This window comes from Mesocricetus auratus, unplaced genomic scaffold (genome assembly GCF_017639785.1).
Source record: "Mesocricetus auratus isolate SY011 unplaced genomic scaffold, BCM_Maur_2.0 Super-Scaffold_100006, whole genome shotgun sequence".
NCBI classification, from domain to species: domain Eukaryota; kingdom Metazoa; phylum Chordata; class Mammalia; order Rodentia; family Cricetidae; genus Mesocricetus; species Mesocricetus auratus.
The window spans coordinates 102,132,511-102,156,623 of NW_024429190.1; the positions used below are offsets into that span (position 1 = coordinate 102,132,511).

The 24,113-nt window shown below is 45.2% G+C and overlaps 1 protein-coding gene across 15 annotated transcripts in view; it reads left to right on the forward strand.

Annotated features, from left to right (window-relative positions):
• Positions 1-24,113, forward strand: part of Erc2 (ELKS/RAB6-interacting/CAST family member 2) — an 880,091-nt gene that overhangs the window by 668,390 nt on the left and 187,588 nt on the right. For 11 of the 15 annotated variants that reach the window (XR_002384370.2, XM_021231590.2, XM_021231592.2 and 8 more), the window contains 2 exons: positions 701-848; positions 2,556-2,684. Coding sequence is in view for 14 of the 15 variants with exons in the window: in XM_021231590.2 (XP_021087249.1) it covers positions 701-848; positions 2,556-2,684 (277 nt within the window). In the remaining variant the exon portion in view is untranslated. The remainder of the gene's footprint in view (positions 1-700; positions 849-2,555; positions 2,685-24,113) is intronic. The other 4 variants (XM_013118849.3, XM_013118852.3, XM_013118855.3 and 1 more) reach the window with 1 other exon arrangement.

Here is a 24,113-nt window from a genome sequence, read left to right on the forward strand (position 1 = left end):
TGTGTTTCTCCTTCCCAGAGTCCTCCTCGACTCCTAGTCCCACCTATCTTGCTTCCCTATTGGCCAACAGTGCTTTATTGACATATACACAGGACTTCCCCATTAGTGTGGCAACACTGTCAGAGCTGGTAACTGCAGAAGACGCGTTTGGACTGGAATCGAGAGGCAGAGGGGTTGTGTGATGCAGGCAAGGCCCAGAGGATGAAAACGAGGGTCACATTCGCTAAGCAAATTGGAAATGGAAAGGAGACTCTCGGAAAAGACCTTGACCTGACGTGAGAAGAAAAATGTCACATGACAAACCTCCCATGATAATGGATTTGCCGCCTGGTTTTGCTGGGTTGCCTTGAGGGCATAGAGCCCTACTTGGTGGAAGGACGGATGGGTTGATGGATGGACAGAATTGTGTTAGGAATAGATGGTTATCTTGACCCCCTTGCATTTCTAATTTGTATCTGTGTCTCTGAAGCCTTTGGAAGAACTCTTCTCTCAAATGACACAATGAGCTAGTCTTAGTGACTCTGACCCAGCTACTTTGTCCATCTGAGAGCAAATCGTAGCTCATTTTAAGTGCTGTTTGCAATCTTTTCCAAAGAGGTAATAGTTTGTGACTCAACTGAGTCACAGATGCCAATTATTTGAGGACTTTTTATTGTTTTTCCTTTTACTAAAAGGATCACAATCATCTTTATCTTACCAGACAGGAAGCACTACTCGCGGCCATCAGTGAGAAAGATGCGAACATTGCCTTGCTGGAATTGTCTGCCTCCAAAAAGAAAAAAACCCAGGAGGAAGTCATGGCTCTGAAGCGGGAAAAAGACCGATTGGTGCATCAGCTAAAGCAGCAGGTGGGACGTCCTGCACGCAAGGTGTGTCTTGCCGGGTGTGGGGCCTGAGTGCTTTCCCTGGGCTTTGCTGTCCTTCATTCTCCCATGTCCGTTCTGCAGGCTCAAGCAGCTACAACCAGGTAGGAGCAAAACGGCCTGCACCGTTGCTAGAGAACCCTGTTAGCGATTCCCCGTCCACGCGTGCGCATGCGGCTGGGCTTGTGTGGTTGGCTCCTGCACTGCTCTCCCGTCTTTTGTGTTAGCGTCATCTTCCCGGAAGTAGCTTTCGGCTCTCTTCCTTTCAGTAGCCTTCCACTTCTAATTACAGCCTAGAAATGCCTGATTAAACCTCGGGGACTATCTTTCCCTTCGGCCCTGCTGTCTTTCTGGGCTCTGTGAAGAACCCCCTCATCTAGTTCCGGAGGTTCCTTTCTCTCTCTCTCTCTCTCTCTCTCTCTCTCTCTCTCTCTCTCTCTCTCTCTCTCTCTCTCTCTCTCTCTCTCTCTCTCTCTCTCTCTCTCCCTCTCCCTCTCCCTCTCCCTCTCCCTCTCCCTCTCCCTCTCCCTCTCCCTCTCCCTCTCCCTCTCCCTCTCCCTCTCTCCCTCTCTCCCTCTCTCCCTCTCTCCCTCTCCCTCCTTCCAGCTTTCGTTCTTCAGCTGTTTCCTCCAGGGTCTTTCAGCGAAGGAGCAGCTCCCTTCTGCAGTCACACTAGACTAGCCTTAGAGACCTGTCTGCCGTTACTCATTCTAATTTTTAAAAAATCACCGCTTTGGCCCAGTTGCCTATTTCCTTCTCTCCAGGCCATTGTGCTTGTCTTAGAGAAATGGAAGGAGAGACGATCCTAACTTTTACAGAAAGCTCTGCTTTGGGGAGGGGTTTCTGGAAGCAGCTTAAGAAGAGGTAATTGTATCTGAAGTACAGTGGAAAAGCATCTCTGAAATCTATAGATGTTCTTTCTTCTCCATATGTAACTTGGCAGAGGACCAGAGTCAGCTCAGCGGTAGAGAACCTGACTGGCCCTGTGCTCTCTCCCCAACATGGGTGGAGGGTGGAGAAATCACTTCTACATATAATGAGGGCTTGGGGAAAGCGGTGGCTAAAAATACTCCTTCAGATTCTTACTCTATAAAGCCTTCTCAGCTCAATGGTATGTGGCCTCATAAGGTGGCTTCCACATTTCAACTGGAAACCATAGCTCTGAAGCTCTAAATGGCACGTGGTCACCGTGTAGAGTGTCTACATGGATTTGGGGCCCTGGGACGGGCTCTTTGCCTGGTGGGGTGAACTATGCTGAACGCAGTACCTGGGGATAGCAAAACCTCCTCATCCTGCAAAATGCCATCTCTTCCCTTCCTTGGGAAGGAAAAGGGCATTCTTTTGGCAGTGAACTTGAGTCCATTTTCCATAGGACTGCCTTGCTGAAAGACAGAGAGAGAACACTGCCATGCCTGGACACCTTCTCCTTGCAGAGGGAGGGTCTCAGTTGCTGCCAGACATTGGGGTCATTCCACAGAGTGGCATGTCTTACTACCACTGGCCCCGGGGCTTGGGGACCGCTTATATCTGACCTCTTTGTTTGGGGGCTGTGCATCTTGTACACTAGATTTTCCAACCACTTGGCCTTAGTAAGTCAAGATGAGTCTCCTTCTTTGCCTTCCCCTAATTCCTTCCCTGAGTACCTAGCACCCTCCCCCTCCTGCATGTAACCATTGTAGCTTTCTCCCACAGGTTTATAGATCTAGGAAACAGCCCCCGTGCTCAAATATACCGTGCACTTGTGATGCTGGCTACAGCCCAGATTTTACGGCCAAGTACCACGGGTCCAGCTACGATGCACACATGAGCCAAAGGTCTCAGGTCAGTCAGCTGCTAAGGAGACACACCCCACTGTGGGGGGGGAGTGGGAGTGCAGAAGAACTACTTTTACCTTGATTGTCACCTCTTGTACAGATTTCTGGGACTTAGTAGCCGTGAAGTCTGGGACCGTACAGATCACTTTGCGATTTGCAGTATTATTTCATTTATTTTATTTTTCCAAATGGTGCCAAACTTGGTGGCCACCTTTCAGGATCAAATAGCTTGGTCAGCCTGCCACACAGGGGTTGGGGCAGCAGTGAGTGGTACTACCAACCACAAGGGATTTTTTTATTCTATCTCTTAGGTATATTTTTCTCCATATCACATCGACCTTGCCTAGTTTAAAAAAAAAAAAAAAGGCCTTTCTCTCTCTTTCTCAGCATCATATCTGCATTCTCAGATGCCAGTAAGAACTGAGGGAAACAGTACAAAACCCTCATTCTTGAGACAAGTTCAACCTGGAGGTCAAAGGACTCTTGGAAATCCTAGCTGTGTGAGTTAGGCGCCCACCTAGAGTGAGGCAAAGTTGGAAGGGTTTTAATGCAGAAGGGAGAGCAAAGGAGGAGAGCGGACTCCCTGGAAACACGCTCAGCTTTGAAATCCTTCCTCTTCCTCCACCTACCACAGAGTGGTAGAAGTCTCACGTTTTGGTATTTTCATTGCAACTGATTATGACTGTAAGAATATTTGTCATTTACTTGTAATGTCAGTTCCTTCTCCCTTTTATTGAGTTTGCTGTGGTATAGGCTATGTGATCAGAGCCCCTTAGGGATTTTTTTTTTTTACTTAACATCATAGAAGCTCTACACATAGGGACCAGAATTTTCTCACTTTTTAAAGAGACAAAATTCAGGTTCAAGAGCATGGAGTTATTTAGTCGAAAGACCCACAACTGGTGGTGTGCCTCTGGGTTTCGAACTACCTACCCCCTGCCACACATACACACGTACTCCATCACAGGCAGGAAGAAGTCCTGAGTGACAACTAGCAGGGTATTTCCAAAAATCGTGACATCCCAGTACTTTTTGAGCCTGAAGTCATTGCTTAAAGACCCAGGCAAGACTTCCAGCAGCCTGGAGTTCTTAGGCTTTGGAATTCGATTGCCTTAGAAGTAATGTCTAAGTTGTGAGCTCCTACCATGCGCTGGGAGGGAGTCTAAGGTCTTTGCATGCACTCACTCATCAAACTGCAATCAACAGGCGGTTGATGCTTTTAGATAGAGAAAGGCAGGGTCCAGAGAGGCCAAGCACATTGTTTAGGCCACGCGGTCTTAAGTGGATTTTTCCGAAGGCTTCCTTTGAATTTGTTTTCTAGACTAGTTATCTGGATGGTTGCAGATTCTTCCCTGGTCATCACTGTTTCCATTGTGTATCAGGCTAATAAGCCGATCCAAAGACTTGAAGCGGAGGGCTTGGCAAATCACAGAACGAGTGCTGTATTTATGCATGTGGTCTATTCTTTCTGCTATTGCTACTGCTGCCACAACGAACTGCTGATTACGACTCCTGCCAGTCCTCAGTGGCAGTTTCATTTTTAATTCCTTGCCATTGCAGTGCACACATCTGAGAGTGGCAGCTCACTGAGAACATACTGTTGAAGTGTGGTGGAGAGAGAAGGCAGATGTTAGCACCTAGCCTTCCTAGTTCCCTTCCCCTAGCACTTCCTCTCAAGCACTTGGAAAAAATCAAGCAGACATGTCAAGAACCCAAGACCCCAGTCTCGGCTCATTCTAAAGAGGCCCACTGTGCTCATTAAATTTTCTTGATTTGTGAGTGCAGCCAGTGGAAGATACTGGCCAGGAAAGGTAAGCCTGTGATCTCTCTCAGAGGCACGGACAATGGAAATGAAGAAAGGTTGTGCCGTCAGTCACTTCTGTGTCCGAATAGGTAATGAGGCTTTCTGGTGCATGAGAGATACATTTTATACAAGCTGCCATTTTAGTCAGTGTATCTTACACAGAGAAAGTCTCTCCACTGCCCAGTCCTGGGTGACTGAACAGAAGTATTTCATTCATCAATCATCATTCATCAATCACCACAGTCACTGAGTCTTACTAAGCACAACCTGGGCACTTGGAGAGCATTTCCTGTGGGAATGCCTGATTATAAATGCCAAGCACCATGCCAAGTACCACACACACAGACACAGACACAGACACACATACACACACACACACACACATAGACACACACAGACAAACACATAGACACACACACACACACGTTGTTGTCCTTTCTTTTTTCTTATCTTCTTTATGTCAAGCTCTCTGCTAGGTGCTGGGGGTTCATCTGTTTTCCTCCCATGATGCATCATCTTGTTTGGAAATTGACCAATCCAACACTTCAAGAGGCCAAATGACTTAACCACCATCATAGCATCCATTCCTGCAGTGAGGAGTTGGGTGCCAAAGCTGGTGGAGTGTTACAACTTAGCTCTTGCTATGCTGAACACTGTAGTATGGTTGGCCTCTTTAGCTCTCCTAGGTGTTAGGATACAGACAATTAAAACCAGTGTGCTCCCCACAGTGCACAGGCCGTTGTTCCCACATTACACAGATGTCATCGCAGAAAGGCAATTCCAGTACCTCAGATCATGGAGAAGAGAAGGGCTTGGTTCCTTGGTGAGACTTTGACTTGGACTGAGTAGCTACTGTGTCTTAGAGTGTTAAACAATTTTGGAATATATATTAGGGACTAAAATTAACTATGACACCTTCCTCATAGAACTTAATTTTAATCATGGAATAAAGGCAGTAAACAACAAAGTTAGTAACTGCAGGGTAAAAACAAAGCAAAAACCGGAGAGCAGTGGATGGCAACACTGAGGTCAGAGAATTAAAGTGGGGGCAAATGGGAATAGCTTCTTAAGGAGGAAGAACCTTGAGCAAAGGTGAAACAAACAGGACAGAGAAGGAGCCTCTGGAGTAGGAATACTCCACTGGAAGGGGCAGCCTCTGTAAAACCCTTAGGCAGGATTCAGTTCAGGGAGCAGTAGGCAAGCCATTGGGCTGCTAAGGGAGACCTGCTCTGGGCTAGATTCTCAATAATCAATAAGTAGAACATGCTGACAGTCCCAGAGCAGAGCTAGGCCCCTCCAACACACGCTTCTCAGCACCCAGTGTTGCCGCCTCTAAGGATTCTCACCAGTTGGCCTGCATATTTAGAAGCATTGCCACTTCCACTAAAGCTACAGTAAAGACTCAGGCCAGTCTGTCCCATCTCCCGAGATTTCCAGCTGATGCTAGAGCAAAGTCTTTTGGGAGAATGCTCCCCTCACTTCCCGGCAGCCTCAGCACAATGCCTGCAGGCTGACTGCGGCAGCCTCCTTCTGTGGTGGTGTTGTCTAAGCCTAGAAGTATAACCGGCTGCTGGGCCAGCCATTCCTTGCATCAACGAGCAGAGCAGAACCTTCTCTAAAGATATTTTGTCCTCACCATCCTCCAACCTTTACTACTGAAACCCTTGTTTGCTTCGTCTTGTTGGGATTAAAGGCAAACTGAGACCAGGGTGCTCTCTGCCTTGCATATGCCGTTCCGTTTGACAACACTTCTCCCACTTCCCTTCACGGGTCTTCCATTCAGTCCAGGCGCTCCATCACTTCTTCAAGGAAGCCTTTTGGAACCTTCTCAACTGGATCACATCCTCCAGTTTGTCCCTTTACAGTGTGTACATATCTATTTCTTAGTGCTTGTAACTTATGAAATTTTGCCTTGCTACTTTGTGATGGCAAGAAGAAGAAGAAGAGGAAGAAGAAGAAGAGGAAGAGGAAGAGGAGGAAGAGGAGGAAGAGGAGGAGGAGGAGGAGGAAGAAGAAGAGGAAGAAGAGGAAGAGGAAGAGGAGGAAGAGGAGGAGGAGAAGGAAGAAGAAGAAGAAGAAGAAGAAGAAGAAGAAGAAGAAGAAGAAGAAGAAGAAGAAGAAGAAGAAGAAGAAGAAGAAGAAGACCACCTTGTTGTAACCCTTTACACCATTTATCTCCAGGCCCAGCACAATGGCAGGCTTCCAGTAGATTTTTAGCAAACACTTGTTGAATGTGTAGATGGATGAGAAATGGGGCATTGGTAGTATCTCACTCCCTTTGGGCTATATTTCACCACTTAAGTCTCACTCTAGTATCCTAGACTCTATGGAGGGTGGTGTAGAACTCTTATTGGTACTTGCCCTTTCCTGCTACAGCATGATGCTCTTGGTAAGGCCTCTCCCAGGCCCATTAGCATTTGAAAGAGTGGCTAATTCAAACCCTTTCTCCAAATCTTTTAACCTTGTTCTCTTTTGAATTCCTTCCGGCATCCTGGGTCCTTCTTGAGTAAAATGACACTCGGCTCCCAGATGTAGAAGACAATTCTTATTATGTAGGAACCCCCACCATTCCAGCCCTGGCAACTTCCAAGTGTCTCATAAATCAATTTACTGAGAAATACCTTAACTCCTCTTAAACAGCTGTCAGGAAAGCCAGATATGAAGTGAGTTCAGAAATTCCAACTATTCCTGACAATGACAGAATCTTTATGATGCTCCTCCAGTGTTGACATTGCATTCTTTCTGGAAGCAAGAGAGCCATGCAGATTAACCTCTGGTTTCTTGTTGAATCTTAGAAAGAAGATAAAAGATTGGACACAGCGTGGTTGGGGAGGCCTTTGACTCAGTCTGACGTTTTCCTCAGGGTTCCATTCCTTCACAACCATGGCACTGCTAGTAGATTTTTACTTGGGTTCTGTTTTCCTTTCTTCCCAGGGCTGGGCATCACTCTGTGCCGTCAGAGTGTGCCACCTCTCAAAAAAATGAAAAAAAAATCTGGCTTCCAGATTTGTGCAATTTGGGAAGTGACTCTCAAGTGGGAATAAGTTAAGTTTGGGTTGGGGTTTTTTTTTCCTTCCTCTAGGGAGGTCTAAAAATTATTGAAAATTACTATCTTTTGGTCTTTGGTGTCGTGAATCGAGCCCCAACCCCCAACTCCTTTCCTTTGCCCTTGAAAAAAAAATAAAAGGACTGACTTCAAAATAATTAATTCTGAAACCATTGGATTTTCCTGCTGCTAAAGGGTTTTTGAAGAAAGCTTAAATCTAAATCTTACCCCCTAAGCCTTATTCCCAAATGCTTCCCTGTTGCTGAAACACTGATAGGCACATCCTTGATGAAAATGCCTTTTTAAATGAGGGCCAGACACCATTGTTTAGTGAAAATTAGAACCAGCTTATTTCTCAGAACCAGTTAGAATACTTCTGAGATCAGAGAGTGTGTGCTTGGGTTCTGTTTTCCTTTCCTTCCAGGACTGGGTATCACTCTGTGCCGTCAGGAAAGAAACAGGTCAGTTGGGAGCAGGAAGGTGTTAGAGGAGAAGACAAGTCCACTGATTCACTGTGTTTCCCCGAGAGCTGGCAGGAAGGCCTTGTCTTGGTAAACATTTGGATGATCTTGCCAGGCCATCACAGGGTACTCTGTTTGGGCATGTCTTCAAGGATTAGCTAAACAGATATGGCCATGAATGGCAGAAGCCAGAGGCTACCCTCCAAAGTGTCCAGGAGAAAGCTTCATGAGGCTAGGATCCTAATCCCAACTCAATATGAGCATAAGTAGATGCATGTAGAGGGGAAAGTCAGATTCAGCCCACTGATCAGCCATGTCTGTCCCCTCCCATTGAGAATAGGGAGCTCTATTGTTCACTTTACATTTCTCTTGCATTGTATGTAGATGGCTATTGTGGGGTAAGCACAATTAGACAGCAGTACAAGAGCTCCATGCAGTAGGGTTCCCATAGCCTCTTGTTGTGCTTGGACTCACTCCAGAAAAGCTTGATTTGATCCCAGCATTGTAATGCATCGCAGACCTACTCCAGATTGAATTGCCGCAATGCAAATGCATTGGTTGTTCCAGCTGACTCTCACTGGGTTAAGTTGTTCCTGGTCCCCTGGTAGGACGCAGCCACATCTCCATCTTTGACTTCAATGTCTTGTATCTGAAGTGTGCTCCAGAGAACCCCCCTTCAAATATACTCAGATCTCTCTCTCTACAAGGGCCGACTGTTCCCAAGGAGGCAAAACCCGATGTTGCGCACACTGCTTTTCTTGTTAATATCCTGTACTTGGACAAGGTTCTGGTCTGTATTTCAGCCTGCATACTTACCTTCCCCTAAGCTGATGCCTCAACCCCAACAGTCAGGAAATCCATTGGGCCCACCAGGGCATCCCAGAGCATGTTCAAGGACCCTGGAGGCCAACTATTTCCTGTTATTCCTGTGTCCCGCCAGTCTTGCTTAAGAGGACATTTTCCTAGACCATGAAAGGGACACTGGTGGACCACCTGTGCATCGGATCAGAAAATCATGTTGTAAACAGGTTAGCTCCTGTTTCTAAGCATGGTTGGAGTACCTCTGCCGTATGTCTGCACTCTAGCTACAGAAATGATGACTTCATCCTTGAACACTGATTGTGCGCTTATGGTTTCTGCCACCAGTAAAGTTGCTATTAGCTCATGAAAGAGACGGAATGACAAATTTCTGCTGTTTTGGGAAGATGAGAGGGTTTTTTGCTTGCTTGTTTGTTTGGTTTGTCTGTTTGTTTAAGTATTTCCTTGCCTGCAGGGTCAAAGAGTGCTTCTTGCAGAAACAGAAATTGCTGGTGTATCTGATGGGAAGTTTATGGCCTGTCTTTTGTGACAAATGCCCGTCTAACTTGGATGCTCCCAATTATGTTTCAAGGTTCCTAGAATAAGCATGTCTAGTTGTTAGTGTCAGGTCATGAGGGGGCCCGCTTGTAAAAGGTTCATGTGTTGAAGGCTTTATCTCCAGGTGTCGGTGCCGGGGAGAGATGACCGCACCGCCTCTTGTATCCCAGTGGCATTATTAGGAGGGAATGGGAGGAAGGAGGGGCTAGAACCTACTTGAGGAGAGCAGGTGTGCGGGGCTTGCCCTCGAAAGGCATACCGTTTCTCTGATACCCTGTTTGCATCCTGGCCCCATAAGGCCAAGTAACTCTGCTCTCCTTGCCCCTTCGCCGTAATGTGCTGCTTCCCACAAGCCCCCAGTACCGCCAGCAGACGCACACGGAAGTAGTGAGCTATGCTGACCTCTCATCCTTTAAAACCGGTGCTCTCTGGGATACGTCACAACAGCAATGGGTTTGACGTCTCGGTTACAGAATAAAGTAGCGTATATGCTTTTAGCCTTTCTGCTGGGTTTCCCTCGGCAGAGCAACTTGAAGAGAGCAACCGTTCTGCTCTCCTGCCTATAGAAAAAACAAAAAAAGTGGAACTGGGTGTGGCAGCATACTTTTGTAATCTGGACATTTGTGGGAGGCTGAGCTGAAGAGGTCGTGAGTTCCAGGACGGCCCGAGCCATATGTTTCAAAAACAAAATGAAGATGAAATATTAATGAGGGGGAGAAGATAATATGTCTGCGGAGAGTGGGTCTGAGCAGCTTGCCAACTTTTACTTCAGTGATCTGAGGCTCCCAAAGAGTACCCACACGCTGGCAGAACAGAAGAGTAGGCTGAGGGGACCAAACAGAACTGTGTGCAGATGCCAAGAAGGTCTCTCACATGCTGCTGTCTCTCTCTCCCCTTTCCTCCTGTCCTCCCTCTCCCCTGCCCTCCTCCCTGCCTCCCTTCCCCCTCCCTCCCTCTCTCCCTCTTTTATTCAAATTGCACATCTGTGCTCTATTTTTAAACATTTATTCTTTAAGTGATAACGCATGTTTTACCAAGCCTCTTATTGGATTAGACATGTTTGAAATCCCCTCAACTTTAACCTCTTCGTCACCGCCTCCAACAAAATGCAGGTCCACCAGCGGAGGAGAGTGCAGACAAAATGTCCATGTATCCGCAGACCGCTTCATAAGGGGCAAGGGACCCCAGCAAGAGCACCAGGCTTGTCAAGGTGCTGGTTCTGTGAGGAGAAAGAACTCAACGGTCACGTTGTGTTGACTTGTAAATCGTAGGATGGCACTGTTCCCAGGCTTATGTACCTTTTCTGCAGAGTCCATGCCCTTCACCATAACTTTAATGTACACACTTTAGGCTGGAGTAACTGGTTTGGAATTCTTTTTATTCCTTTTTCTTTCTTTTTTTTTTCCGAGTCGGGGTTTCTCTGTGTAACAGCTCTGACTGTCCTGGAACTCACTTTGTAGACCAGGCTGGCCTCAAACTCACAGAGATCTGCCTACCTCTGCCTCCTGAGTGCTGGGATTAAAGGTGTGCGCCACCACCGTCAGGTGGTTTGGAATTCTTACATTCAACGTATGTATGTATGTGTGTGTGTGTGTGTGTGTGTGTGTGTGTATGTATGTATGTATGTACGTATGTATATTCCCTCATTAACTCTTCCAGGAACCGTGAAAACCAGGTGCTAATAATCCCATCTAGAGACACAGAGGAAGTGGAGCTGAGCAGGAACGGTTCTAGAGAAGGGCAGAAGCTGGGTCCCAGCAGGTCTCAAATCAGACCTCTGGCGTTCCCTGCACAGGAGAGGACTCAAAGGAAGAAAGAACAGGGTGGAGAGAGAGAGAGAGAGAGAGAGAGAGAGAGAGAGAGAGAGAGAGAGAGAGAGCAGAGACAGGAAGTCTAGAATGGCTTATTCCGTGACTCTTAGCGCTGGCCCTTGCCTGCCCATGGCCCTCGAGGTTTTGATCTCAAGGTAATCTCTGGGAAGATTTTCTTCTCAGGAGTGTTCATCTTCTTTCTCATCAATGACATATTTAAAAAAAGAAAAAAAAACCGGTTCCTCCTGATCCTGGTGGCTCTGGCCCTCTCCCTTCCTCCTTCCCTCCTTCCCTGTACCCCTCCCTGCTCCTCATAATTAAAAGTCCTCCCAGGCTGTCTTCACCTTATCATTTCCAATGAGTGGGGTAAAAAGAAAAAAAATAACTTCCTGCCCTTGTGTCTTCCTGATGCCAAGTAAAAATGGATGAAAGGCCCTTTCCTCTGGCTTTGCGCTTCATGCCCTCGGTAGCTGTGTTCAAGTCACACTCCTGCTGCCCTTGATCAGCACTGTTCGCACTGCTCGCTGACCAGTTCGTGCTTTCCTGGGCTCACCCAAGGCTGCAGACAGGCACCAGGAAGAGAGCTGCACACAGAGTTTGAATTGTTTCCTCTCCCTGCTTGCTCAATTCCGTCTTAAGAAGATGCTGACTGTGTTGTTGATGTTGTTTCTACAGGTTTTGTTGCTGTTGTTTTACTGATCATAGACTATGTTTAAAATTATTCACAACCATTCCTGTATGGACTTTTCCATGGTAGAAAACACATAAGTATTTTGACATAGAAATAGTTATTATCCACATTAGGAAAACTTCAAAAAATGTAAAGAAAAATCTGAAATCACTCATAATCCCACCACTCAGAAGTAGCTGTCATTAAGATTTATAATTTCCTACATTCCTTTGTCTGTACACATTTGAATGAATCCACTGAAGAATAAAGATTTCTCTTACCTCTCTTTGTACATTCATATTGTGTGCATTTCCTGAGCTCCCTGAAAGCCATCAAAAGCAGATTAATTTTTATCATCCCCTATACTTGGGGTTTTAATTTGTTCCTAGTTTGTACTTTTATAATCCTACTGTGATGAACATTTAAATATGTAGCCCTCTTCTTTTGTTATTTTTCTGAAGGTTACTGAAGTAAGGGTTGTTTACTGAGGATTTTAGAGTCCTGAGAAATAGCTCTCTCCTGCAAATACATCTGTCGTTTGCTAATACTAAAGCCACTGGCAACTGCTAACTTCCATCTTGCCAGGCTCTATTCTAAGTACCTGACACTAATCATTGTGGGCCAGATGCTGCCATTGACCATTGTGGACAGGGTGCTACTATTGACCATTGTGAGCTGGATGCTACCATTGATCATTGTGAGCTTGATGCTATCATTGACCATTGTGAGCTGGATGCTACCATTGACCATTGTGAGCTGGATGCTACCATTGATATTGTGAGCTGGATGCTACCATTGACCTTTGTGAGCCGGATGCTACCATAGGTAGTTCCTGTGGTCAGAGAGCTGAAAGAACCAATGGTAGAGGGAGGATTGGGCAGGGGAAGGGGGGACAGGGGCCAGGTATGGGAAAATAAGTATTAATTGAGCATGAACTATGTTCCTGGTCCTGCTGTGAACTCTGGGGTTGCTACAGTGAATGAAACAGACAAACCCCAACCTGAGGGAGTTGATCTTCTAGTGGCTGGGACAAAAGAGAGGCAAAATATAGACACCAACCATATGAGTAATGGTTGGTGCGGTGGGAAAAAAAATAACGCAGATGTTTCCCGAAGATCTTTGGGGCAAGGAACCCCTGAGAAAGACACATTGAAGGGAGACTTAAGTAAAATAAAGGGTACTCCATGTGGAGCTTTGCGTGTGGTAGGGGAGCACTCATGTGGAGCACGGTATCGGAAAGGGAGCAGTCAGGGAATACACTTAGCCAGAAGGCCTGAGTCTGTTCTTCAGTCATCTCCCCAAGTGCAGTTACCGAATTGACAAGGTGGGGGAGCCAGAACCCTACAACACCACTGTTTAAATGAGATTGACTTATTTATTTCTTTTAATGCACACACAACAACCCAAACTCTACTGTCTTATCTCTATCCTGGTATGGTTGCTAGGAAATGCCTGTTGAACACAACCAGCCGAGTCTGCATCCTAGGGATCTTTGACACGGTCTGGGAATGGAACTGTTCAGAAGGGCGACAAGTTCAGATAAGAGGCGAAGCTCTCATCCCAGGAAACATGAGAATTCACAAGAATGGCACCTCGGAAGCCCAGAGTGCAGAGCTGTGCTTATGTGTCCAGAAACCTCCGATTAACTGCTCTCCTTGCAACTGCCTTACTCCCTCTTTCTCTTGGGCAAGCACTCCTAGAATTATAAACACAGCTTGCCGGCCAACCATCAACTCTGTCTTCTGCAAGGTGGAGTAAGAGGGAGGCGCAGAGGTCACAAAGCCAGGCAGTTTCTGTAGTCAGGCTTCCTGGGCTTGGGGCTCTGTGGCTGGCCCCAACAAGATGGCTCACCTCACCAGGAAGGTCCCACAGGCATGGAATGTCCGGGATCCAAGAGTAGAACTGGGGAGTGTGGTTCCGGTCCGACTCTCATCCCAGCACCCTGGAAAACTCGGATAGTGCATTTCACCTGTCTCACAGGCCTCCGTGCCTATCTGTAAGGGGAAGAGGATGAGCTCACCAACCTCCCAGATCTTCAGAGCTTTGGTGGTCTGAGATGCTTTCAGTGCAGGCACATGTACAACATGTGGTGTGCTTGCTAGATAACTGTGACTTTGAGGATGCCCGGGCAAGGGGCAGTGTCTGCTTTCATGGAGCTTATAGTTGAGTAGGAAGGATGCATCATTCTACAGGCTGTTGAGTCCAGATAACACGTCTTAAATAAACAATATGCCAGGCACAACAGTGTCCTTTTGTTTACCTTATGGCAGTGCTCACAGAAATTTAGAGATGGGATATTGTCATCGCCATGCTCAGTTTGCAGATGGGTAAAATAAGTCAGTGCTGGTAAGTAAGCCAGTATGTCAGGTCAGATACTCCGCACAGAAGGATGCCACTCTTCACTTCTTTTCTTTCCTGCCAGGATTCAGTTGCTCTTTCCGCCAGGCAGTCTTTGAGGAGTGTAGATTTCAATGATAGTAGTGTAGTGTAGTCTAGACTCATCTCCATTTGCTACTTAAATGAGAATGAGCAAGACAGCTTGCCTTCCTATAAAATGGGTTCATCGTTTCCTCCCCAGCTCACAGAGATGAAAGCATTTACCGTGCGACACAATTCTTAGGAGCCACGAGGACTCTACACCTGTGCAGGGCATTGGTCTTAGTTCAGGTGGAGCCTACTGTGTGCTTCCATGCAGCATAATGCTGCCCTTTGAGGAATGCTGGTCCCAACAATCTCTATTAACAGTCTCTCAACATAAGCCAAAGGCCACAGTGACCTGGTCTCTGACCAAGGAAGAATCTGAGTAAGAGCATTCATGAATAGATCCCCCACTTCTGCTTTCTGGGGTGCTGGGCCATGAATTATCAGAATTATCATAAATGAAGCAGAAAGAACTCAGTTTTAAAAACAGACGAGATGAGCTCGGTGCTTTTCCTTCTGGTGTAGGAGTGTCCATGTTTCCCATCCCTGATCATACGTGTCCAGGCAGCAGGAGGCCTGTTGGAGCCAGGACTTCTGAGGCTTCTGGAGCTGAGAGTAGGCTTGCAGGAAGAGCTGGTGCATTCCTGAACTTTCTAGTGATGTAACCCTTGCCGGGGCAGGGGAGCAACAAGTTGATGTTTTGGAGAGTGAAGCCGTATCTCTAAGGGATTCTTTTTTTACGAAGCTGGGACACCGAAGTGTTGCTGATTTATCTTAATAGCAGATACTATGAGCAAATGTCCCAGTTGTCTCTTTGTGTTTTTGGCAAGTCTAGATAAGAAATGGAGTGGAGCCGGCCCAACCATAGCTGCTAGCCCAAAGTTTAGGAGTCTTAGTCTTCCCAGCTCCAAATCTGTGGTTTAAGATTGCTTCTGGAGGCATCCAAGTCACAGGCGGACACCTTGCTTTGGTCAGGGTCAAGGTAGGTTTCGTTGTCAAGCTTCCTGTCTTCAGAACTATTTGCTTAGGCTTGCAAGAGACTGACCATGCTTCACATTGTGGCAGTGAGCTCCTTAAAGGTAGTTCCCAGTCCTGGATTGTGGGTGTCATGGCTGTATAAAGAAACTTGCTGTTGTCATGTGAAGAGCCTCCAGGTGGTCACACCCATGATAAGCATTCTCAGAGGACACAGCTCAACGGCTCTTGGGTCAGAACTGGAACAAGACCACACTGAACCCAGGGCCTTAGAAGTTGGAATATAAATTATGTCGCGGCCACGTTCAGTGCTATAATATTTACTAACCCCTATTAGATATGGATAAGTTCTCATGGCTTAATTTGGCATATTGAATCCATTCTTCAGATTCTCTTTGGGGACGGGAAAGGAAATACACAACTCCGCTATAATTTTTCTTTTGTTTCTTTAGAATGGGACATAATTTTTTATTGTTAACTGGCGGAAACTGATGAATCACGGCCAACTATGGCTCACCCCCACAGGAGGAAAAGTATCAGGCTGGAACTGAGAACATATTCTTTGAAACGAACCAGAATATCTGAGTTTTGAAATTTTCTTCCCACTTTGAAAAAAAAATCCCATCCCAATCCATGCTGCTGAGAAAATACTAATGTTCTGACGAAGACAGAAAGAGTGGAGAAATCAGAAAGCTAAGACTTCTCTGTGGAAGGCGCTAGGGAGCTGTGTGAGGAACCCACTTAATGGTAACTCCGCTGAGCACAGAGGATGCCAGCCAGGCGCGGATGGAGCAGCCCATTGACCTTGGTCTTCACCTCTTCCAAGGAGAGGACCAAATGCCAGCTGTGAGCCAGGCACTCCACACCCATGAACCAGGTCTGCTTAGACGCCACCTCAGGCACATCCTGTCATTTGTTCCCACTTCTGCCGCTGAATCCAGAAAAATGTGCGTGGAAATAGGTTCTCCTCTTTTGGCCCCAAACAGTTGCATGCTGAAAACCCCTGTGGAGTATTTTAAATTGCTTGGGTCAGAAGCAATTATCCCTCTTCTTTTCTTTGATCAGCATCTCACATAGTGTGGTGGTCAGTCACTCTTTTTTTTTTCAAGACAGGGTTTCTCTGTATTGCTTTGGAGCCTGTCCTGGAACTCGCTCTGTAGACCAGGTTGGCCTCAAACTCACAGAGATCCACCTGCTTCTGCCTCCCGAGTGCTGGATTAAAAGTGTGCACCACCAATACTCGGCAGTGGTCAGTCACTCTGAATGCACTGGAATTTATAGAATTTGATGGCTCTGTCTGGGTTTGGTATTATGGGTGCAAAATTACTTAAATGGGATTGTTGTAGGCATGATTACAATATACACTTTGCTTCCACAGAGCTGTTTTTTAGGCCTTTATGAGTTAAGGATCTTCTTGGCAAATTCACAAGGAGAAAGCAGGTAATTTTTCATCCCTTGAGTCCTTGTTGGAAGAGTGGTCACATATGGCCTTTTAGCTGTACCTGCTCTTCAGCTTCTCCCAAGAATAGAACCCTAAATTATCCTATCTCCATATGAAAATTAGATTTAACAAAAACAGTTCTTATGCACTGTGTGAAGAGCCAAATTACCTTTGAAGGTTCCCTGGAACCCAGAGAAGAATAAAAAAACACAACACCTCTTTCCCTCTCTGAATGACCTGCTGCTAGATTTGTGGATTCTGACTCTCACCTAGAGAGAGCTGAAGTGGAGTCTTGGCTCTCACTTGTATTTTTGTTCATTCAGTATGATTTACTTAGAGTTAAGCTCAAAGAAAGCAAAGGACAGCAGAAACTTCATTTGCAGTCGAGTATAACATTCTCTTTCAATTTTAGCAGGATGTTAGGATGTCAGATCTTTACACTGTGGAAATGCAAAAGAATCAAACTAATTCTAGAACAAACTAAGCAGAAACAGCCATGCATTTGTTCAGGGAACAGTTGATAAATGTTCATAGCAGTTTTCAGACCCAAGGTCTTTATCAATAAGAAAGCCTCACGCCCTCCCCCCCCAGAGGCATTGCTGAGGAGGAAGTATGAGAACTTGAAAGGAAGAAGAGAAACATACTCAGCACAGTGGTTCTGAACTTAACTCCTCCAGGCTTCAATGTGGTTCCTCATAATACAGATAGATAAAGAATAGTCACAATCAGAATGCAATCAATGGCTCAGTAACTCTGGCAGGCTACACAGCTAGCAAACAAGCTTAGTGTTAGTCACTGGCTCAGGACATCTGACCCCTCTTCTAGATCGCTTAGCTCTTCAGACACTCCTAGTTATAGGGATTGTTTTAATGGAGTACATCTTGAGCCCAGCTATGATGAAGTTGAAGAGTCTTGTTTGGTGGAGAGGGGCTAGTCCAGACCAGAGAAGCCCCAAGGTAGTGCTGATACTGTATATGCTTGCAATGAGAGACAGGCCACCTTTGGGAGTTTCTACGGAGGGAGCTGGGAGGAGATAGTTGAGTGAGAGGTTGGCCCTGCCCAGCAAACTGAGCCATTTCTAGCTGCTGCACAAGACAGTAGGGAATCATTGTGCTCTCTTAAGCAAGAGTGTGATGTGAAAACTGTCACCACAAAGCAAGCTTGGAACCAGAGCTTTCAATTAATGACAAAAAAACGCCTCCTGGGATGAGATACGAGGGTCGTTTCAGCTCATGAGAGCTTGTTAAATCTTAGGTACCGCCCACCCGTGTTCTCATCGTGTGTAAACTTTGTAGAAGTCAGTTGGGTATGCTTTGACTCTTTCCTTAAGGAATCTCCACCCGGTAACCCCCAAGAAAAACAATAGCTTCCTTTAGTTATATGTTCACAAGATGTGGGTATCTGAAGGATTTTTCTGTGTAGCACAAATGCCAAATAATATATCCCATAAAGGTTCAGAGTTAGAGAGAACCTTGGTCTATTAACCTTAAAATGCTAGAGAACCAAAGACCTAGTTTATTAACATTTTCCGACTCCTGTCTGCTCCTGCATAGTCATTATGGCACATTATTCTTTAATGTGACTTTTTCCAAAAAAAATAGTAAAGAGGGGACCCCAGTGCACCACTCGATTTTCTGTGTTCTTTCTTTCTTTGTTGTTGTTGTTGTATAGTATAATGTCCCCAGGCACATGTGCTACTGAGCTTTAATTACACTTTTAACCCAGCCCTTTATGTCTGGGTCCTTAATGTCCAAGCTCCTATATAATTACCAAGTTGACTGTGTGGGAATGAGACAAATATTTCTTGCATGACTTTATACATTACTGCAGTACTGTACTCAGGACACTTCCTGATCTTGGAGCTGTATTTTCAACTTGAAAAGACCCAACAAAGAGAGACTCCCAGTCTCTGGCCCGCAGTGCTAAATTCAGATGGACAATGGCTTGATCCAGCTGAGGCCCCCGAGCTCTTGGGGGAGGATGTGAATTTGGCACTGGAGCCTTGGTCCAGAGCCTGACAGAGACTTGGGACCATTTCCCTTTTTATCCAGCTGTGTGTGCACATCTCCAGCCATGCCTCCCCTTACAGTCGTGAAGTATGAATTCCTTAGCATTTGAGAGGGGCCAGACTTCTAACTGAGGCCGCCTGAGAAGGAAGTCACTGTGTTTTACTAAACTAGAAAACCATTGCTGATGCTGGTTGCTAAGAGACATCAGAATTTAAAGGGAGAAAAAAAACCTAGGGTGAAAAGGAAAGGGTTACAGCTAATTAGTTAGGTTAGGGGCCTCCGTTTAATTCTGGATCGCCTTAGTTCACTAAAACAAGAAGGCAGGAGCCTGGGTCCCCAAAAGTTAAGCTCATCCATGTTTCGCTGAAAGCCAAATTTCTGTCCCTTCTTCAGAGCTGCAATAATTTCCATTGCATTCCATGGTCTGAGAAACAATTTCTATCACATCCTTTTTTGGTGTATGATGTAGAGAAATAATTGTGACTTCCTATATGTTTCCATGACGTGCATTTAATAGTCACATCTCATAAAAGAGAACAAAGGAGAAAATATAACCTTGAGGTCTAAGTTAGACATTTATATATTATTTTCTATGAACAGGGTATTTTATAATCTGATTTAATTTTTTCTGTTCAACTCTGCTATGGTATATTTTCCTTTCAATAAGTATAAATATATACCATTATCTTGGAGGGTTTATAAGTATTCCAGTATAGAAAGAGTGAATATTCAGTAGTTTGTTAAAATGAATTCTGATCAATTAACATTTTGTAACTCTCTTTGACTGACATTGTGATTAACATCTCAGTGGCATCTCTTTTTATCACCACCACTGAGTACCTGTCCAACTTTCTTTTCACAGAAGACTGTGGGAGCCCATTACAGCGCCCATAGCTTGAGTATTGATTAACTGTCCCACGTTGCCCGTGGGAGCATTGGTACCAGTTTACAGCCTTGCCATCAGTGGATAAAGGCATCACAAAACTATGAATATGGACATGGATTTTCCCTTCTCTCAGGATTTTTTTTCTAAATTTATCTGTTCCTGGAAATGTACCTCTTAATATCTCAAAGGCAAATGTCACTTACATAAAGCAATGTAGGTCAAATATTGAACCATGTCCAAGTTCTAAAATAAGCTATTAAATTGCTAATTTATGAAGCTTGGAAGAAAATCAACAATCACTTAGATGCCATTGTCTCTAAGATTAATAAGGGTAAAGTTGTTTTTCTGATACACTCAATAGAAACCAGGTTAGGACTGGCATAGTCACGGGGCACCAGGATTCCATCTAGACAAATCCATCTAGGCTTTCTTTTCTCTTAACTGCTTCAAGAAAGAAGGACTGAGGGATGGGTTCATAGCTGACTGAGAAGTTTCCCTTGTCAGATTAGCTAAGGGAATGCTTGTCACCTCTACAGAGAGATGTTGGAAGGGCTGGCACTGACTTCCCAGTGTGCACATGGAATTAATTATATCCGCCCTTTGAAAGCATTGCTTTTGAAAGTGGGGTGCCTCAAAATTGTAGAGGTTAGTGAAGCAATAGCAGATACAATCACATTGTGAAATGCATCAGCAGGATGGAGATGTAGACCCAAATCTAGTTTGAATAAGTAGAAACAAAATACAGTTTATACATGGCATTGAAGTGTGTGTGTGTGTGTGTGTGTGTGTGTGTGTGTGTGTAAATTACTGGCAAAGAACTGGCAAGGAAACTTCCAGTCAGGATAAAAAGTTTAGTGAGTTACATTGTGAATATTTAGCATTGCACAACTGACGCTTAAAAAAAAAAACATCCATGGACCTTACTAGCGTATTAGCTGTCTTTAAGTAGTGTTTAGTTCCTGTGAGGACATGTGTAAGGCCTTAAGTTCAGACTGTGTTCTGGAGATTACTCCATGAGTTCCTCTGACCTAATAGTGACCTTGTGTGTTGGAGTACAGAGGGGACAAGAGGAGAAGAGGCGTGGCTAGTGCGGAGGGTGGCGAATGATGAGCTAGAGCAGAGAAACATAACTGTGTTCACATGTCTGAAGATCCGATTCTCCCCCTAGACTGAAAAAAGGCAGAAGTGGGACAACTACCTGAAAAGGAAGCTACAAAACTCTGAGCTTTGTAGGAGATGTCACATGTAAGTCATTCAATCATCGTCTCCTGGGGCGCTGCGTTTCCTATCTCTAGGGGCAGTGCACAAGGACTAGTTTCACCATCCAGAGGCCACTACAAAGAGAAATCCCATCTAGGGAAAAGTTTACACTTTTCCCCCGATGCAGATGCAGTGGGTGGCATTTACATGGACAAGACACTCCCACTGGTGAACTAGACTTTGTCAGAACCTAAGCATCTTTTTCAGAGAAGAACTATATTGACTGATAACTGCCACCCACCCTGGGCTATAGCATAGAAAGGGGGCGGGCTGCATCCTAGCTCACCAACTAGTGATGCTTGCTTGATTCTATCCCCACGTGAATCTTCTAGACTCTGATGTGTCCCAGTGACCAGGGCTCTCCATCCTCTTCCATGCCCCCAGATGTCTAGCCTACATGCCCTCCCCCACCTTACTTCTGCTCTGCTCTTCCTAAAGCCAGGCCACACTCAAGTCTTTAACATGCAGTTCTTCTCATTACAAAGTAAGTCTCCTCCAAATGACCCAAAGGTGGAAAAAGAGCACGAAAAGGAGTCTTCTAGCCTATAAAATAACAATGGCCTCTAAGTGAATCAGAAAAGTCTCAGCTTAAATTATAATTAGGGAAATATACCTGCAGGGCAAGATATTTGAAGATTAAAGGGTTTGAAGAAAGTTCATGTAAGCACAGTTCAGGGAAAGAGGTACAAACTGGATGTTGAATTTGGTGATATCTTTCCAAGGTTAAAATGTTTATATTCTATTCCTGGGATATCACTCGAATCTCTCTTTTCCTAGTGTATTATGGAAACAGCTGTGGTATGTTGAAGCATCCATCCTTGTTGAGAACAAACTCATGTCAGTAGGCAAGCTGTTCCCTTGCCGAAGTATTCTTTGAAGCATTACTGGCAAAAGACAAGCTGAAAATCATCCAAATGTCCACAAGTGATTCATTCTGTCAGTATTTACTGTATGTCTACTGTATAGCAGCCAATACTCTAGGGCTTTGGAGTAACCTCCTTGGATAAAATGAAGATCTCTGGCTTCCCAGAGTCCCTGTCCTAATGCATCAAGATAGGACCAGCAAGACAAAGTGGACATTTGTTTTAATCAATTGTTTGATGTGTTTATAATGTGTGTGGTATATACATGTGTGTACACGTTTATGCCAGTCTGCATGCATGCAGAAACCAGATGTCAGGTGTCCTGCTCTATGCTCTTGGGACAATTCTTCATACTGAACCCAAAGCTCTCTGATTTCAGTTAGGCTGGCTGGGTCAGCAAGCCCCCAGAATCCTCCTCTTTCTATCTCCCCCTCCCCCTGCTGGTGTTACAGGTACACACAGCGCTATGCCCAAGGTGTACATGGCTGTGGGAATGTGAACTCTGATCCTCCAGCTATATAGCAAGTGAGCCATCGCCCAAATACTCTTACTTTTTCTCTGATACTTTATTTTACAGGGTGTGGATGTGTGTGTGTGTTTGCTTGCATTGTGCAAACATTTTTAGAAATATTAATATAAAGAAACCTTGATGTCACAAACGGATATAGGGGTTTCCTTTTGTAATCAGCTCTGACCCTGTTCGGTTTTGTTATTAGCAATATGCGACTTGTGTAATATAAAAACTTATGGGTGTTAAAAAAGAAGACAGTTATAAAACTAAATCAGTAATGCAGTTAGAGAACTAAGGCTGCTATTTCAAAGACAAAATTCTTTAGCCTATCTGTAACTATCCAAATGAAAGTGATTGGGTGTTTAACACCGCCCAGAATGTAGGGATGGAATTGGAGTTCACACTAGAGCACTCAGAACACAGCTGTGTCTTGAAGTGGGCCTACCGTATTCCAGACTTTAGGCAAGGTGGACTTGTCCTCACTGCAGAGAGGAGGAAGGCAGATAGAAACTGTGCAGGGCCAACAGAGAAGAGCCTTTGACTCGGTTCTGATCTGTTTGTGATGTCTTTTCCCTCACCACTCAGAAGCCCCGGCCCCTCCTCTGCACTGTGGTGAACTTAGAGTTCACCACTATCATTTCATGAACCTTTATTCTGGAAAGTCCTCAGTGACAGGGAAAGGATTTGAGAAACTAAAAATTCTCTAGAATCTTCAAGAAGATCTCTTCCGTTCTCCAGGACGTGTTCTCTAAGCCAGTGATCACACATGTATCATGTTTGTACTTGAATATCTTTTTATGTAGGTCAAGTTTTGTGCTTGTGTTATGTCAATTGCAGGAAGGATTTGGGGGTTCTGTCTTTAAAAGGTAATTTAGAGAAATTATTTTTTTAATGTGCCCATTTGATGAATGTGATCTGATACGTTGGTGAAAAAAAATTGAAGATGATGGGAGTACATCATTTCATCCTTTCCAGAAGTAGGGTCTCTGTCACATTCACAGGCTTAGACCTTGCCTCTGGTTCAGGGTGGTAAGAAATACAGGATGAGATTCCATGCTTGTGCACTAGAGAGATGTCAGCTAGGAGGAGCCTGTGAGACCTGCAAGTGACAAGCACTCTTGTTTGATCATCTGAAGGGGCCAGTGAAAACCCGTTCTGAGTGGAATATGTGACTCAGATCCTCCCTCTACCTAGGACTAAATCAGTCGTTGTCAGGGTGGGTTCAGAGTATGCCATATAAAGTCAACAAGGATATCATAGTTCAAACAGAAAGAAGGGATGCAGAGCGGGCCAGCCAGGAGGGGGGAGATAAATGCCTCGGGGAAGGTTTCAGAGATGTTTGGGGCACTTGCTGTGAATTTTCTCTTCTCATTTGTTTTCTGACCAATTGGAAAATGAAGGAGTGTGTTTACATTTCTTCCACTTGTCCTTCCCAAGTTGGAGAACGACAGGGAGGTGATTTGTTCCCTGTTGAAGGCACTAGCCATCTCTCGTTCTGAGTCTGTCTCTTTCCTGGCTGCCAGCTTCCCTTGGCCCTGCCAGACTTTCCCTCCTGTTTCATCAGCCTCTCTGCCTGGCTCAGGCTGTGCCCAGCCGTGCTCACAAGATCCTTCTCTCCCTTGTGCTGTCATCACTCTGTTTTGAAGGGTTGATATACACAGGAGGTCTTAGGTTTTCCCCTTTCTGCCCAACACTTCCCGAACTGAGAGCAGGTCCAGATGGCACTGGCCCCCTGTTCCGCACAAGCCTCAGAGCCTCTGTGGAGGAATGTCCCTCTGCCATCGAGCAGGTCTTCTGGATATGGCCATCTTCCTTGGACTGCTCTGAACATCCAGTCCCTAATGTTAGCATGCAGGACCAACCGTCTGCTCTTACTTCACTCTTTCATTCTGATGATTGTTTCTCAAGGGTCATTTTTGAGG